General features: G+C 38.1%; 1 protein-coding gene across 1 annotated transcript in view; it reads left to right on the top strand.

Annotated features, from left to right (window-relative positions):
• The window catches only part of PCCB (propionyl-CoA carboxylase subunit beta), an 85,651-nt gene that overhangs the window by 59,572 nt on the left and 14,544 nt on the right, over positions 1–11,535 (top strand). The window contains exon 10 of the mRNA XM_007102547.4: positions 1,991–2,114. Coding sequence (XP_007102609.1) covers positions 1,991–2,114 — 124 coding nt within the window. The remainder of the gene's footprint in view (positions 1–1,990; positions 2,115–11,535) is intronic.

Genomic DNA, 11,535 nt, shown 5'->3' with positions numbered 1-11,535 from the left:
CACGGCCCACGGGCCCAGCCGCTCCGCGGCACGTGGGATCCTCCCAGACCGGGGCGCGAACCCGGCCCCCCTGCATCGGCAGGCGGACGCGCAACCACTGCGCCACCAGGGAAGCCCTGAATGCAGTATTTTGACTATATACCTTTAGTCTAATGACAGAAATAGTTATAAAGAAATACTGAATATTAGGTTTTTGTTTTTGTTTTTTTGCTGTCATATGGGTTAGCAATTCTGAAACCATTTCATTTACATTTGAGGATTGAATAATAAGTACGTTTTGAGGATAAAGGGAGTTAGATGTCCACTATAGGAGAAAGGAGTTATAGTATGGAAAGGGGGACACTAGAATGAACCCTGTAGTTGAATTGGAAGTTGGAATTGGAGTTATCAGTTTGAACTTCTGGTTTTCATATTACTTATAGAAATAAGTGTGTGTGTGTGTGTGTGTGTGTGTGTGTGTGTGTGTATGTAGATCTCCTAGCTCTGTGCTCTGGGCTAGCTTCTTAGAAGCAGCCGTTTATTCTACCCCCCACCCTTGGGACCTGGGTCCCTTGGAGAAATGGCTGATTCTAGGGCGTGGGGCAGGAAAAAAATACAAGATGAACCTGAAAGTAAGGTAATTCCAGAATGTAAGGTAATGCTCAAAGAATGATGGAGAAGCATCAAAAGGGCATAGGATCCACCTTGAATGAGCTCTCACTGTCAAATATGGGGCACTTTGAACATAAAATAAATAATGTTGGTGGTAAAGATTACAATCCATATTATAAAAACCTATACCTTCATACTGTGGATTTCCCATAAGTAAATGGGAAAGGCAAAGACATTTTTGACAATAGAATACCAAGTAATAAATGGAGAAGGAAAAATGGAGTTAGAAAAATAGTTTGGCAATTATCATGGCAGCAATTGGGTTAATAAGCAAGAATCATCCATGAATGCTAACTAAACCTACTAGGTAAAAGCTTGATGAAGCAAGCTTCATCAAGCTTCTCTCCCTTCACAGGGGAGAAACCTGACATATGTCACCACCACTAATGGACAAATTAACATCATGTGCCTTTTGATGTGATGCACTTGAGAGGGTCACTTCTGTGATATTCTGCCAAAAACGCTTTACCTGAAATTAAACATGAACAAACATGAAACCCAAATAACCAAGTAACTAATCTGTAGTCTTCAAAGATGTTATGAACATGAAAGACAAAGATTGAGGGGAAAGAATCAAGGCAGGCTGAAGAGACCACATGACCACTCAGAGTACCAGGTGATCTTGGGCCAGGTTCTAGAACCAGATTTTTATTGCTATCAGGGATGTTATTGGAATAACTGGAGAAATTTGAATAAGGTTTTATAATAGATAATAATATATTAATGTTAATTTCCTGATTTTGATAATATCACTGAAGTTATAGAAGAGAATATCCTGTTCTTAGGAGATAGACACTTAGATAGGTACTTACAGGTAAAGAGGCGTTGTGTCTGTAACTTATTCTCAAACAGTTCAGGAAAAAAGTTGTGTGTATGGACATATATATAGTTAGAGAATATCTATACAGACACATACTTAAGAGACAGAGAGAAAAGCAGGGTAGGCAGGTTGGGAGAGGGAACTATGAAGCTTACATGGTAAAACGTTAATAAATGGGGAATCTGGGTGAAGGATATTTAAATTTTTTTGTATTCTGGAAATTTTTATGAAAGTTTGAAATGATTTCAAAGTAAGGTTAAAAAAAGTGTATTAAATATGCCAAGTTCAAATAGAATCTTTAAAAAAGACTGTACTGGTTTATCCTCTTCCAGTTTTGTACGAGAGTGTTTTCCCTTCCAGCAGGGAGGAGGTACTGCCTCTGCCTGTTGTCCTGCTTCCTGGGAGAACCTGTGGTAGGGAGTAGCTATCCAGCCTGTAATTCTGTAAATGTCTGTCATTCTGTAATGGAGTTGGATCTTGTTTATCATTTTGAGCTCAGGAGTAAATTTATCCCTGCAGGTTGTTGATGAGCGAGAATTTTTTGAGATCATGCCCAGTTATGCCAAGAACATCATTGTTGGTTTTGCAAGAATGAATGGGAGGACTGTTGGAATTGTTGGCAACCAACCTAAAGTGGCTTCAGGTAGGAGGGAGACGCTCTCATAGACCTTGGGGGGTGGTTGGGAGCCAGGGCTGCCTGGGCCCAAGGTGCCCATCTTCTGCCTTTTCCTCAGACATGGCCTTCAGTGACCAGAGAAAAAAACTCAGATATCAATAGCTGAAGTTGCAAAAGCTCCTTTGTCTCTTAATTTCTCAAAATTAACATAAGCATCTGAAAATGCTTCTTTCATGCTTCTCTAATTTTTTAAGGGTTTATAGATAACTTTCCTCCTCAACTTTTAAGGTCTTTTCTTTTTCAGAGGCCTGCTTTCTGTCCCCCTAGTTGCATTATGACTCACCCACTAAACTGTGAGCCCCATGAGGCCAGGGGTGTTAGTGTCTTATTCACAGTTTTCTCTTTAGTGCCTTTGATGGTGCCAGGAGAACAGTTGGTCCGTGACAAGTTATATACTCTTTTTTAAAAAAATAAATAATTAATTAATTAATTTGGCTGCGTTGGGTCTTCGTTGCTGCACACAGGCTTTCTCTAGTTGCAGCGAATGGGCTTCTCATTTTGGTGGCTTCTCTTGTTGTGGAGCACGGGCTCTAGGTGCGTGGACTTCAGTAGTTGTGGCATACGGGCTCAGTAGTTGTGGTGTGCAGGCTCAGTAGTTGTGGTGCACGGGCTTAGTTGCTCCATGGCATGTGGGATCTTCCCAGACCAGGGCTCGAACCCATGTCACCTGCATTGGCAGGCAGATTCTTAACCTCTGTGCCACCAGGGAAATCCCCGATCCATGACAAGTTAACAGCATCTTGCTGTGTCTGTTCCCCACAGCTTTCTGGTGAGATGGTCAGACTTGAGTCACAGCCAGGGTGTGGGGACTCTTCCATGGTTGTGCTCTGGGTGGGGTTGGGGACTCTGGATACTGCTTCCCTTCTTACTATTTTCCTTCTTAGGTTTCCTTTGAATCCCTACGTAGGACGCATACACCCTCCCTTTTTGACCTAGCCTCATCTTTTATTTCTGCTGTGGCAGTTTCTCCTTGTCTTTAGAAAAAGGTTTGTAAAAATGTTTTTTATTGTGGTAAAATATATAACATAAAATTAGCCATTTTAACCTGTTTTTTGTTACTAAACTATGGTTGTTTTGCTATATAGTTAGTTTCAGGTGTATAGCAAAGTGATTCAGCCATATGTGTGTGTGTGTGTATATATACACACACACACACATATAACTTCTTCGGATTCTTTTCCATTATAGGTTATTACAAGATATTGAATATAGTTCCCTGTGCTATACAGTAAATTCTTATTGTTTATTTTATATATAGTGGTGTGTATCTGTTATTCCCATACTCCTAATTTATCCCTTACCCCCTCCCCTTTCCTCTTTGGTAACCATAAGTTTGTTTTTTATGTCTGTGAATCAGTTTTTGTTTCGTAAATAAGTTCATTTGTATTAGTTTTTAGATTCCATATATAAGTGATAACATATAATATTAGTCTTTCGCTGTCTGACTTCACTCAGTATGATAATCTCTAGGTCCATCTATGTTGCTTCAGATGGCAATATTTCATTCTTTTTTATGGGTGAGTAATATTCCATTGTATATATTGCATATATATACCATATCTTCTTTATCCATTCATCTGTCGATGGACACTTAGGTTGCTTCCATATCTTGGCTATTGTAAATGGTCCTGTTATGAACGTTGGTGTGCATGTATCTTTTCGGATTAGAGTTTTTGTCTTTTCTGTATATATACCCAGGAGTGGGGTTGCTGGATCATATGGTAGCTGTATTTTTAGTTTTCTTAGGAACCTCCATAGTGTTTTCCACAGTGGCTGCACCAACTTACATTTCCATCAACAGTGCAAGAGAATTCCCTTTTCTCCACACCCTCTTCAGCATTTATTATTTGTAGACTTTTTGATGATGGCCATTCTGACTGGTGTGAAATGTTGCCTCATTGTAGTTTTGATTTGCATTTCTCTAATAATTAGTGATGTTGAGCATCTTTTCATGTTCCTGTTGGCCATCTATATGTCTTCTTTGGAGAAATGTGTATTTAGGTCTTCTGCCTATTTTTCGATTGGGTTGTTTGTGGCCATCTATATGTCTTCTTTGGAGAAATGTGTATTTAGGTCTTCTGCCTATTTTTCGATTGGGTTGTTTGTTTTTTTGATATTATTTTAACCATTTTTAAGGGTACAGTGCAGTGGCGTCTATTACATTCACAATGTGTGAGCCCATTACCACTAACTTTCCCCCTAAATAGACACTTCATTTCCATCCTACCTCCCACCCTTGGTAATCTTAATCTACTCTCTGTGAATTTACCTATTCTAGATATGCCATATAAGTGGAATCATACAATATTTGTTCCTTTGCGTCTGGCTTGTTTTACTTAGCATAATGTTTTCAAGGTTCATTCATATTGTTGCATGTATCAGAACTTCATTTTAACTTTTCATGTCTATATAATATTCCATTGCATGTGTATAATTGCATTTTGTTTAATCATTTATTTGTTGATGGACACTTGGGTTGTTTCCACCTTTTTGCTATTGTGAATAATGTCTGTATTCTGAATAATGTGAACATTGGTGTACAAGTATTTGTTTGAAACCCTGTTTTCAATTCTTTTGGGTATACACCTAGTTGTGGAATTACTGAGTAATATGGTAATTTTAGGATTACTTTTTTGGGGAAACATCACACTGTTTTCCACAGTGGCTGCACTGTTTTACATTCTCATTAGCAATGGACAGGGTTCCAATTTCTTTGTACTCATCAACGCTTGTTATTTTCTGGTATATTTTGATAATAGCCAGTCCTAATGGGTGTGATGTATTATCCCATTGTGGTTTTCATTTATATTTCCCTAATGATTAGGGATGTTGAACATCTTTTCTTAGGCTTATTGGCTATTTGCATATATTTGGAGAAATGTCTATTCAAGTCCTTTGCCCATTTTAAATTACTTAGAGTTTTTTTTTGTTGTTGAGTTACAAGCATTCTTTGTATATTCTGGATATTAAACCCTTATCAAATAAATGATTTGCAAATATTTTCTTCCATTCTGTAGGTTGTCTTGACACTTTCTAGATAATGTCATTTGATATACAAAAGTTATAAAATTTGATGAAGTCTAATTCTCTTTCTCTCTCTCTTTGTTTTTGGTTGCTTGTGCTTTTGGAGTCATATATAAGAACTTATTTGCAAATCCAATGTCATAGAGCTTTCCCCCTATGTTTTCTTTTAGGAGTTTTATGCTTTTAGTTTTCACATTTAGGTTTGATCAGTTTTGAGTTAATTTTTACATATAGTGTAAGTTAGGAGTTCAGCTTCATTCTTCTTTTTTAAAAATAGATCTTTATTGGAGTATAATTGCTTCACAATACTGTGTTAGTTTCTGTTGTACACCAGAGTGAATCAGCCATATGCATACGTATGTCCCCATATGCCCTCCCTCTTGAGCCTCCCTCCCACCCTCCCTATCCCACCCCTCTAGGTCATCGCAAGGCACCGAGCTGATCTCCCTGTGCTATGCTGCTGCTTCCCACTAGCTAATTATTTTACATTTGGTAGTGTATATATGTTGATGCTACTCTCACTTCACGCCAGCTTCCCCCTCCCACCCCATGTCTTCAAGTCCATTCTCTATGTCTATATCTTTATTCCTGCCCTGCAATTAGGTTCATCAGTACCACTTTAAAAAAATATTCCATATATATGCATTAGCATTTGTAGTGAGCTTCATTCTTTTGCACGCGGAAATTCAGTTATCCCAGCACCGTTTGTTGAATAGACTATTCTTTCCCTTTTGAATGGACTTGGCATTTTTGTTAGACATCAGTGGGCTGTAGATGTATGAGTTTATTTCTGGGGTCTCAATACTATTCCTTTGGTCTGCAAGTCTATCCATGTTCTAGTATCGCACTGTTTTGATTACTGTAGGTTTGTAGTAAGTTTTAATATTGGGAAGTGTGAGTCTTCTCATGTTCTTCCTTTTCAGATTATTTTGACTTTTTGGGGCCCCTAGCACTTCCATATGAATTTGACATTGGCCTTTCCATTTCTGCAAAAAAGGTTGTTGGAATTTTGGTAGTGATTGCATTGCATCTGCTGATCACTTTATGAAGTATTGACATTTTAACAATGTAAAGTTTTCTAACTCATGAACACAGGATGTCTTTCCATTTATTATTTATTTATTTATTTATTTTAAATTTTTGGCTGTGTTGGGTCTTCATTGCTACACGCGGGCTTTCTCTAGTTGTGACGAGAGGGGGCTACTCTTTGTTGCGGTGTGTGGTCTTCTTATTGCAATGGCTTCTCTTGTTGCTGAGCATGGGCTGTAGGTGCACGGGCTTCAGTAGTTGCAGCACGTGGGCTCAGTAGTTGTGGCTCGCAGGCTTTAGAGCACAGACTCAGTAGTCGTGGTGCACAGGCTTAGTTGCTCCATGGCATGTGGGATCTTCCCAGCCCAGGGATCAAACTCACTTCCCCTGCATTGTTAGGCGGATTCTTAACCACTGTGCCAAAAGGGAAGTCCCCTTTCCATTTATTTTGGTCTTCTTTTATTTCTTCAGCAGTGTTTCGTAGTTTTTACTGTACAGGTCTTTAATGTCTTGGTTAAATTTACTCCTGTTTTATTCTTTTAGTTGCTATTGTAAATGGAATTCCTTTCTCAATTTCTTTTTTGGGTTGTTCATTATCGGTATATAGAAAGACAACTATGCAACTGCTTTTTGTTTGCTGATCTTGTAACCTGCAACTTTTCTGAATTTATTAGCTTTAGTAGCTTTCTTGTAGATTCTCTGGAATTTTCTACATATAAGATCATATTTAATGCATGTAAAGATAGTTTTACTTCTTCTTCTCCAATTTAGATGCCTTTTATTATTATTTTTTCTTGTCTAATTGCTCTGGCTGGAACTTCCAGCACAGTGTTGAATAGCAATGGTGCCAGTGGGCATCCTTGTCTTGTTCCTGATCTTAGGGAGAGAACTTTGTGTTTCACTATAGAATATGATGTTAGCTGTGCGTTTTTCATATATGGTCTACATCATGTTGGGGAAATTTCCTTCTATTTGTACTTTTCTGAGTGTTTGATCATGAAAGGTGATAGATTTTGCCAAATGCCTTTTCTATGTCGATTGAGTTGATCATGTAGCTTTTGTCCTTTGTTCTATTAATGTGGTGTGTTATACGGATTGATTTTTTTGTATATTGAACCACTTTTGCATTCCTGGGATATATCCCATTTGGTCATGGTGTCTAATCTTTTTTTTTTTTTAAATAAACTTTATTTTTTAGAGCTTCTTTTAGGTTCACAGTAAAATTGAGTGGAAACAACAGAGCATTCCCATATATACTCTGTTTTCACACATGTACAGCCTACCGCACTATCAGTATTCTGAACCAGAGCAGTATGTCTGTTACAATTATGGAATGTACATTGACACATCATTACAAGTCCATGGTTTACTGTAGGGTTGACTCTTGGCGTTGGATATTCTGTAGGTTTGGATAAATGTGTAATGATATGTATCCACCATTTGAAGCATATAAAATAGTTTCACTTGCCCTAAAAATCCTCTGTGCTCCACCTATTCATCACTCCCTTCCCCCTAATCCTGATAGCCGGCTAAACCCCTGGCAACCACTCATCCTTCTACTGTTTCCATAGTTTTCCTTTTCCAAAATGTCATATAGTTGGAATCATACAGTATGTAGCTTTTTCAGATTAGCCTCTTCCAGTTAGTTATATGGAGGAAGCTAGTCTGATAAGGCCACATACTCTATGATTCACGTTTCCTCTGTGTCTTTTCACGGCTTGATAGCTGATTTCTTTTTAGTGTTAATATTACATTGTCTGGATATATCACAGTTCATTTATCCATTCACCTACTGAAAGACGTCCTGGCTACTTTTAAGTTTTGGCAGTTATTAATAAAGCTGCTAAAAACATTCGTGTGCAGGTTTTTTTGTGGATGTAAGTTTTCAACTCATTTGGGTAAATACCTAGGAGCATGATTGCTGGCTCAAATGGTAAGAGTATGTTTAGTTTGTAAGAAACTGCCAAACTGTCTTCCAGAGTGGCTGTACTAATTTGCATCCCCACCAGCAGTGAAGGAGAGTTCCTGTTGCTCCACATCCTTGTCAGCTTTTGGTGTTCTCAGTGTTCTGCATTTTGGCTATTCTGATAAGTGTGTAGTGGTATCTTACTTTAATTTGCATTTCCCTGATGACATATGATGTGGAGCATCTTTTCATATGCTTATTTGCCCTGTCTGTGTTTTCTTTGGTGAGGTATCTGTTCAGGTCTTTGGCCAGCTTTTAATTGGGTCGTTTTCTTATTGTTGCATTTGTTTGACCTAAACAAAGAGGTAAACTCAAAAAGATGAGTTTATTCAGGAATAGCAGAGGAAATGTAATTCAGGACAAGCAAACTGTAGCAAGCTAAAGGTGAGTCCATTGAGAGTTTGGGGCAGGTTGTATTTATGGACAGGAAATGTAAAGAGGGGAGAGTCCAGTTAGAGTCAGTTAAAATAAACAACAAATGGAGACCAGTCTTGAAAACTTCCTGAGCAGATAAAATCAGTCCAGTCACAGAAACAAAACTCAATTCAGCCCACTTTGTGAGTCCATCCTGACCTGGGTCATCTCCCATTCATGAATCTTCCCAAGGTTGATATGAGATAACCCCTGATCAACCCACCTGTCATCTGAGAAAATTTTGGCACTATCAGTGTTCTGTAAATCAGGCCTTTAAAGGAAATCAGTTTCTTAGTCCTTAAGTTTTGTCTTCCTGAGGGCACATGTGTGAGATTTTCCAATTACATCCTCCAGTTCTATTTTAGATTGAAATTCTTTCACAAGTTTTGAGAGTTCTTTGTATATGTTAGATAGCAGTCCTTTATCAGATTGTGTGTTTTGCAGATATTTTCTCCCAGTCGGTGGTTGTCTTCTCATTCTCTAGATAGTGTCTTTCACAGAGGAAAAGTTTTTAATTTTAGTGAAGTCCAGCTTACCAATTATTTCTTTCATAGATCATGCCTTTGAAAGTAGTGTATCTAAAAAGTTACTGCCATATCCAAGGTCACCTAGGTATTCTCCCATGTTATCTTCTATGAGTTTTATAGTTTTGTGTTTTACATTTAGGTCTGTGGATCCACTTTGAGTTAATTTTTGTTAAAGGTATAAGATGTGGATGTCCAGTAGTTCCAGCATCATTTGTTAAAAAGACTGTTTTTCTTCCATTGTATTACTTTTGGTCCTTTGTCAAAGATCAGTTGATTATATTTATGTAGGTCTATTTCTGGGCTCTTTATTCTGTTCCATTGATTTATTTCACCAATACTATACCTCTTGATGATATTGAGTCTTTCTGTCCATGCACATGGAATATCTCTCTACTTATTTAGCTTTTTCATTTTGTTCATCAGAGTTTTGTAATTTTCCTCATATAGATCTTGTTTTGTTAGATTTATGCCTATGTATTTTTTGGGGGTGTGTGGGGGTGTGCTAATGTAAACGGTATTCTGTTGTTAGTTTCAAATTCATTGCTGGTATACAGGAAAGCGATTGACTTTAATAAATTCGCTTTGTGTCCTGCAGCTTTGCTGTAATTATTAGTTTCAGCAGTACTTTTGTTCTTTAGGATTTTCTACATAGACAGTCATGTTATCTGTAAACAGAGAAAGTTTGATTTCTTCCTTCCCAATCTGTATGCCTTTTATATATTTCCTTTCCTTGCTTCATTGTATTAGCTAGGACTTCCAGTACAGTTTTGAAAAGGAGTGGTGAGAGGGCACATTCTTTCATTATACCTGATCTTAGTGGGAAAGCTTCTAGTTTTTCACCATTACATATGTCAGCTATAGGTTTTTGCAGATGTTCTTTATGAAGCTGAGGAAGTTCCCCTGTATTTCTAGTTTGCTGAGAGTTTTTTTTTAATAAATAAATAAATTAATTATTTTAACATCTTTATTGGAGTATAACTGTTTTACAATAGTGTGTTAGTTTCTCCTTTACAACAAAGTGAATCAGTTATACATATACATATGTTCCCATATCCCTTCCCTCTTGCGTCTCCCTCCCTCCCACCCTCCCTATCCCACCCCTCTCATGGTCACAAAGCACAGAGGTGATCTCCCTGTGCTATGCGGCAGCTTCCCACTAGCTATCTAATTTACATTTGGTAGTGCATATATGTCCCTGCCACTCTCTCACTTCATCACAGCTTACCCTTCCCCCTCCCCACGTCCTCAAGTCCATGCTCTAGTAGGTCTGTGTTTTATTCCCATCCTACCACTAATCTCTTCATGACATTTTTTTTCTTAGATTACATATATATGTGTTAGCATACGGTATTTGTTTTTCTCCTTCTGACTTACTTCACTCTGTATGACAGACTCCAGGTCTATCCACCTCATTACAAATAACTCAGTTTCATTTCTTTTTATGGCTGAGTAATATTCCATTGTATATATGTGCCACATCTTCTTTATCCATTCATCTGTTGATGGACACTTAGGTTGCTTCCATGCCGTGACTGTCTTTAAATAAAAACCATTATTTCTCCTACTGGTTCCTTGGCTGCTGCTTCTGTTGTACAGATCTTCCTCAACTTACCATGGGGTTACGTCCCAGTAAACCCATGGTAAGTTGAAAATATCATAAATTGAAAATGCATTTAATACACCTGACGTGTCAAACATCACTGCTTAGCTTCACCTACATTCAGTGCACTCAGAACACCTAGGTTAGCCTATAGTTGGGCAAAATCATCTAATGCAAGGACTATTTTTTAATAAAGTGCTGACCATCTCGTGTAATTTATTGACTACTGTACTGACAAGCAGAGTGCTTGTCTGGGTCCGTGGTGGTTGCATCTATCCGCTGTCTCCTGGTGTGGTCGCGTGGCTGGTGGGGAGCTGGGGCTTTGCCACCCAGCATCAGGAGGAAGTGTCTTTCCCCATACGGTGGGCCCGAGGAAAGCTCAAAATTCAAAAGTCGAAGTAGTTTCTACTGAATGCGTATTGCTTTCGCATTACTGTAAAGTTAAAAAATCCTAATCTCGATTGCTGTAGCCTTGTAGTATAGTCTGAAGTCAGGGAGCCTGATTCCTCCATCTCCATTTTTTGTTCTCAAGATTGCTTTGGCTATCCGTGGTCTTTTGTGTTTCCATACAAATTGTGAAATTTTTTGTTCTAGTTCTGTAAAAAATGCCATTGGTAGTTTGAGAGGGATTGCATTGAATCTGTAGATTGCTTTGGGTAGTAGAGTCATTTTCACAATGTTGATTCTTCCAATCCAAGAACATGGTATATTTCTCCAACTATTTGTATCATCTTTAATTTCTTTCATCAGTGTCTTATAGTTTTCTGCATACAAGTCTTTTGTCTCCTTAGGTAGGTTTATTCCTGGATATTTTATTCTTTTTGTTGC

Source organism: Physeter macrocephalus, chromosome 1 (genome assembly GCF_002837175.3).
Source record: "Physeter macrocephalus isolate SW-GA chromosome 1, ASM283717v5, whole genome shotgun sequence".
NCBI classification, from domain to species: domain Eukaryota; kingdom Metazoa; phylum Chordata; class Mammalia; order Artiodactyla; family Physeteridae; genus Physeter; species Physeter macrocephalus.
This window is presented reverse-complemented; position numbering and strand designations above follow the sequence as displayed.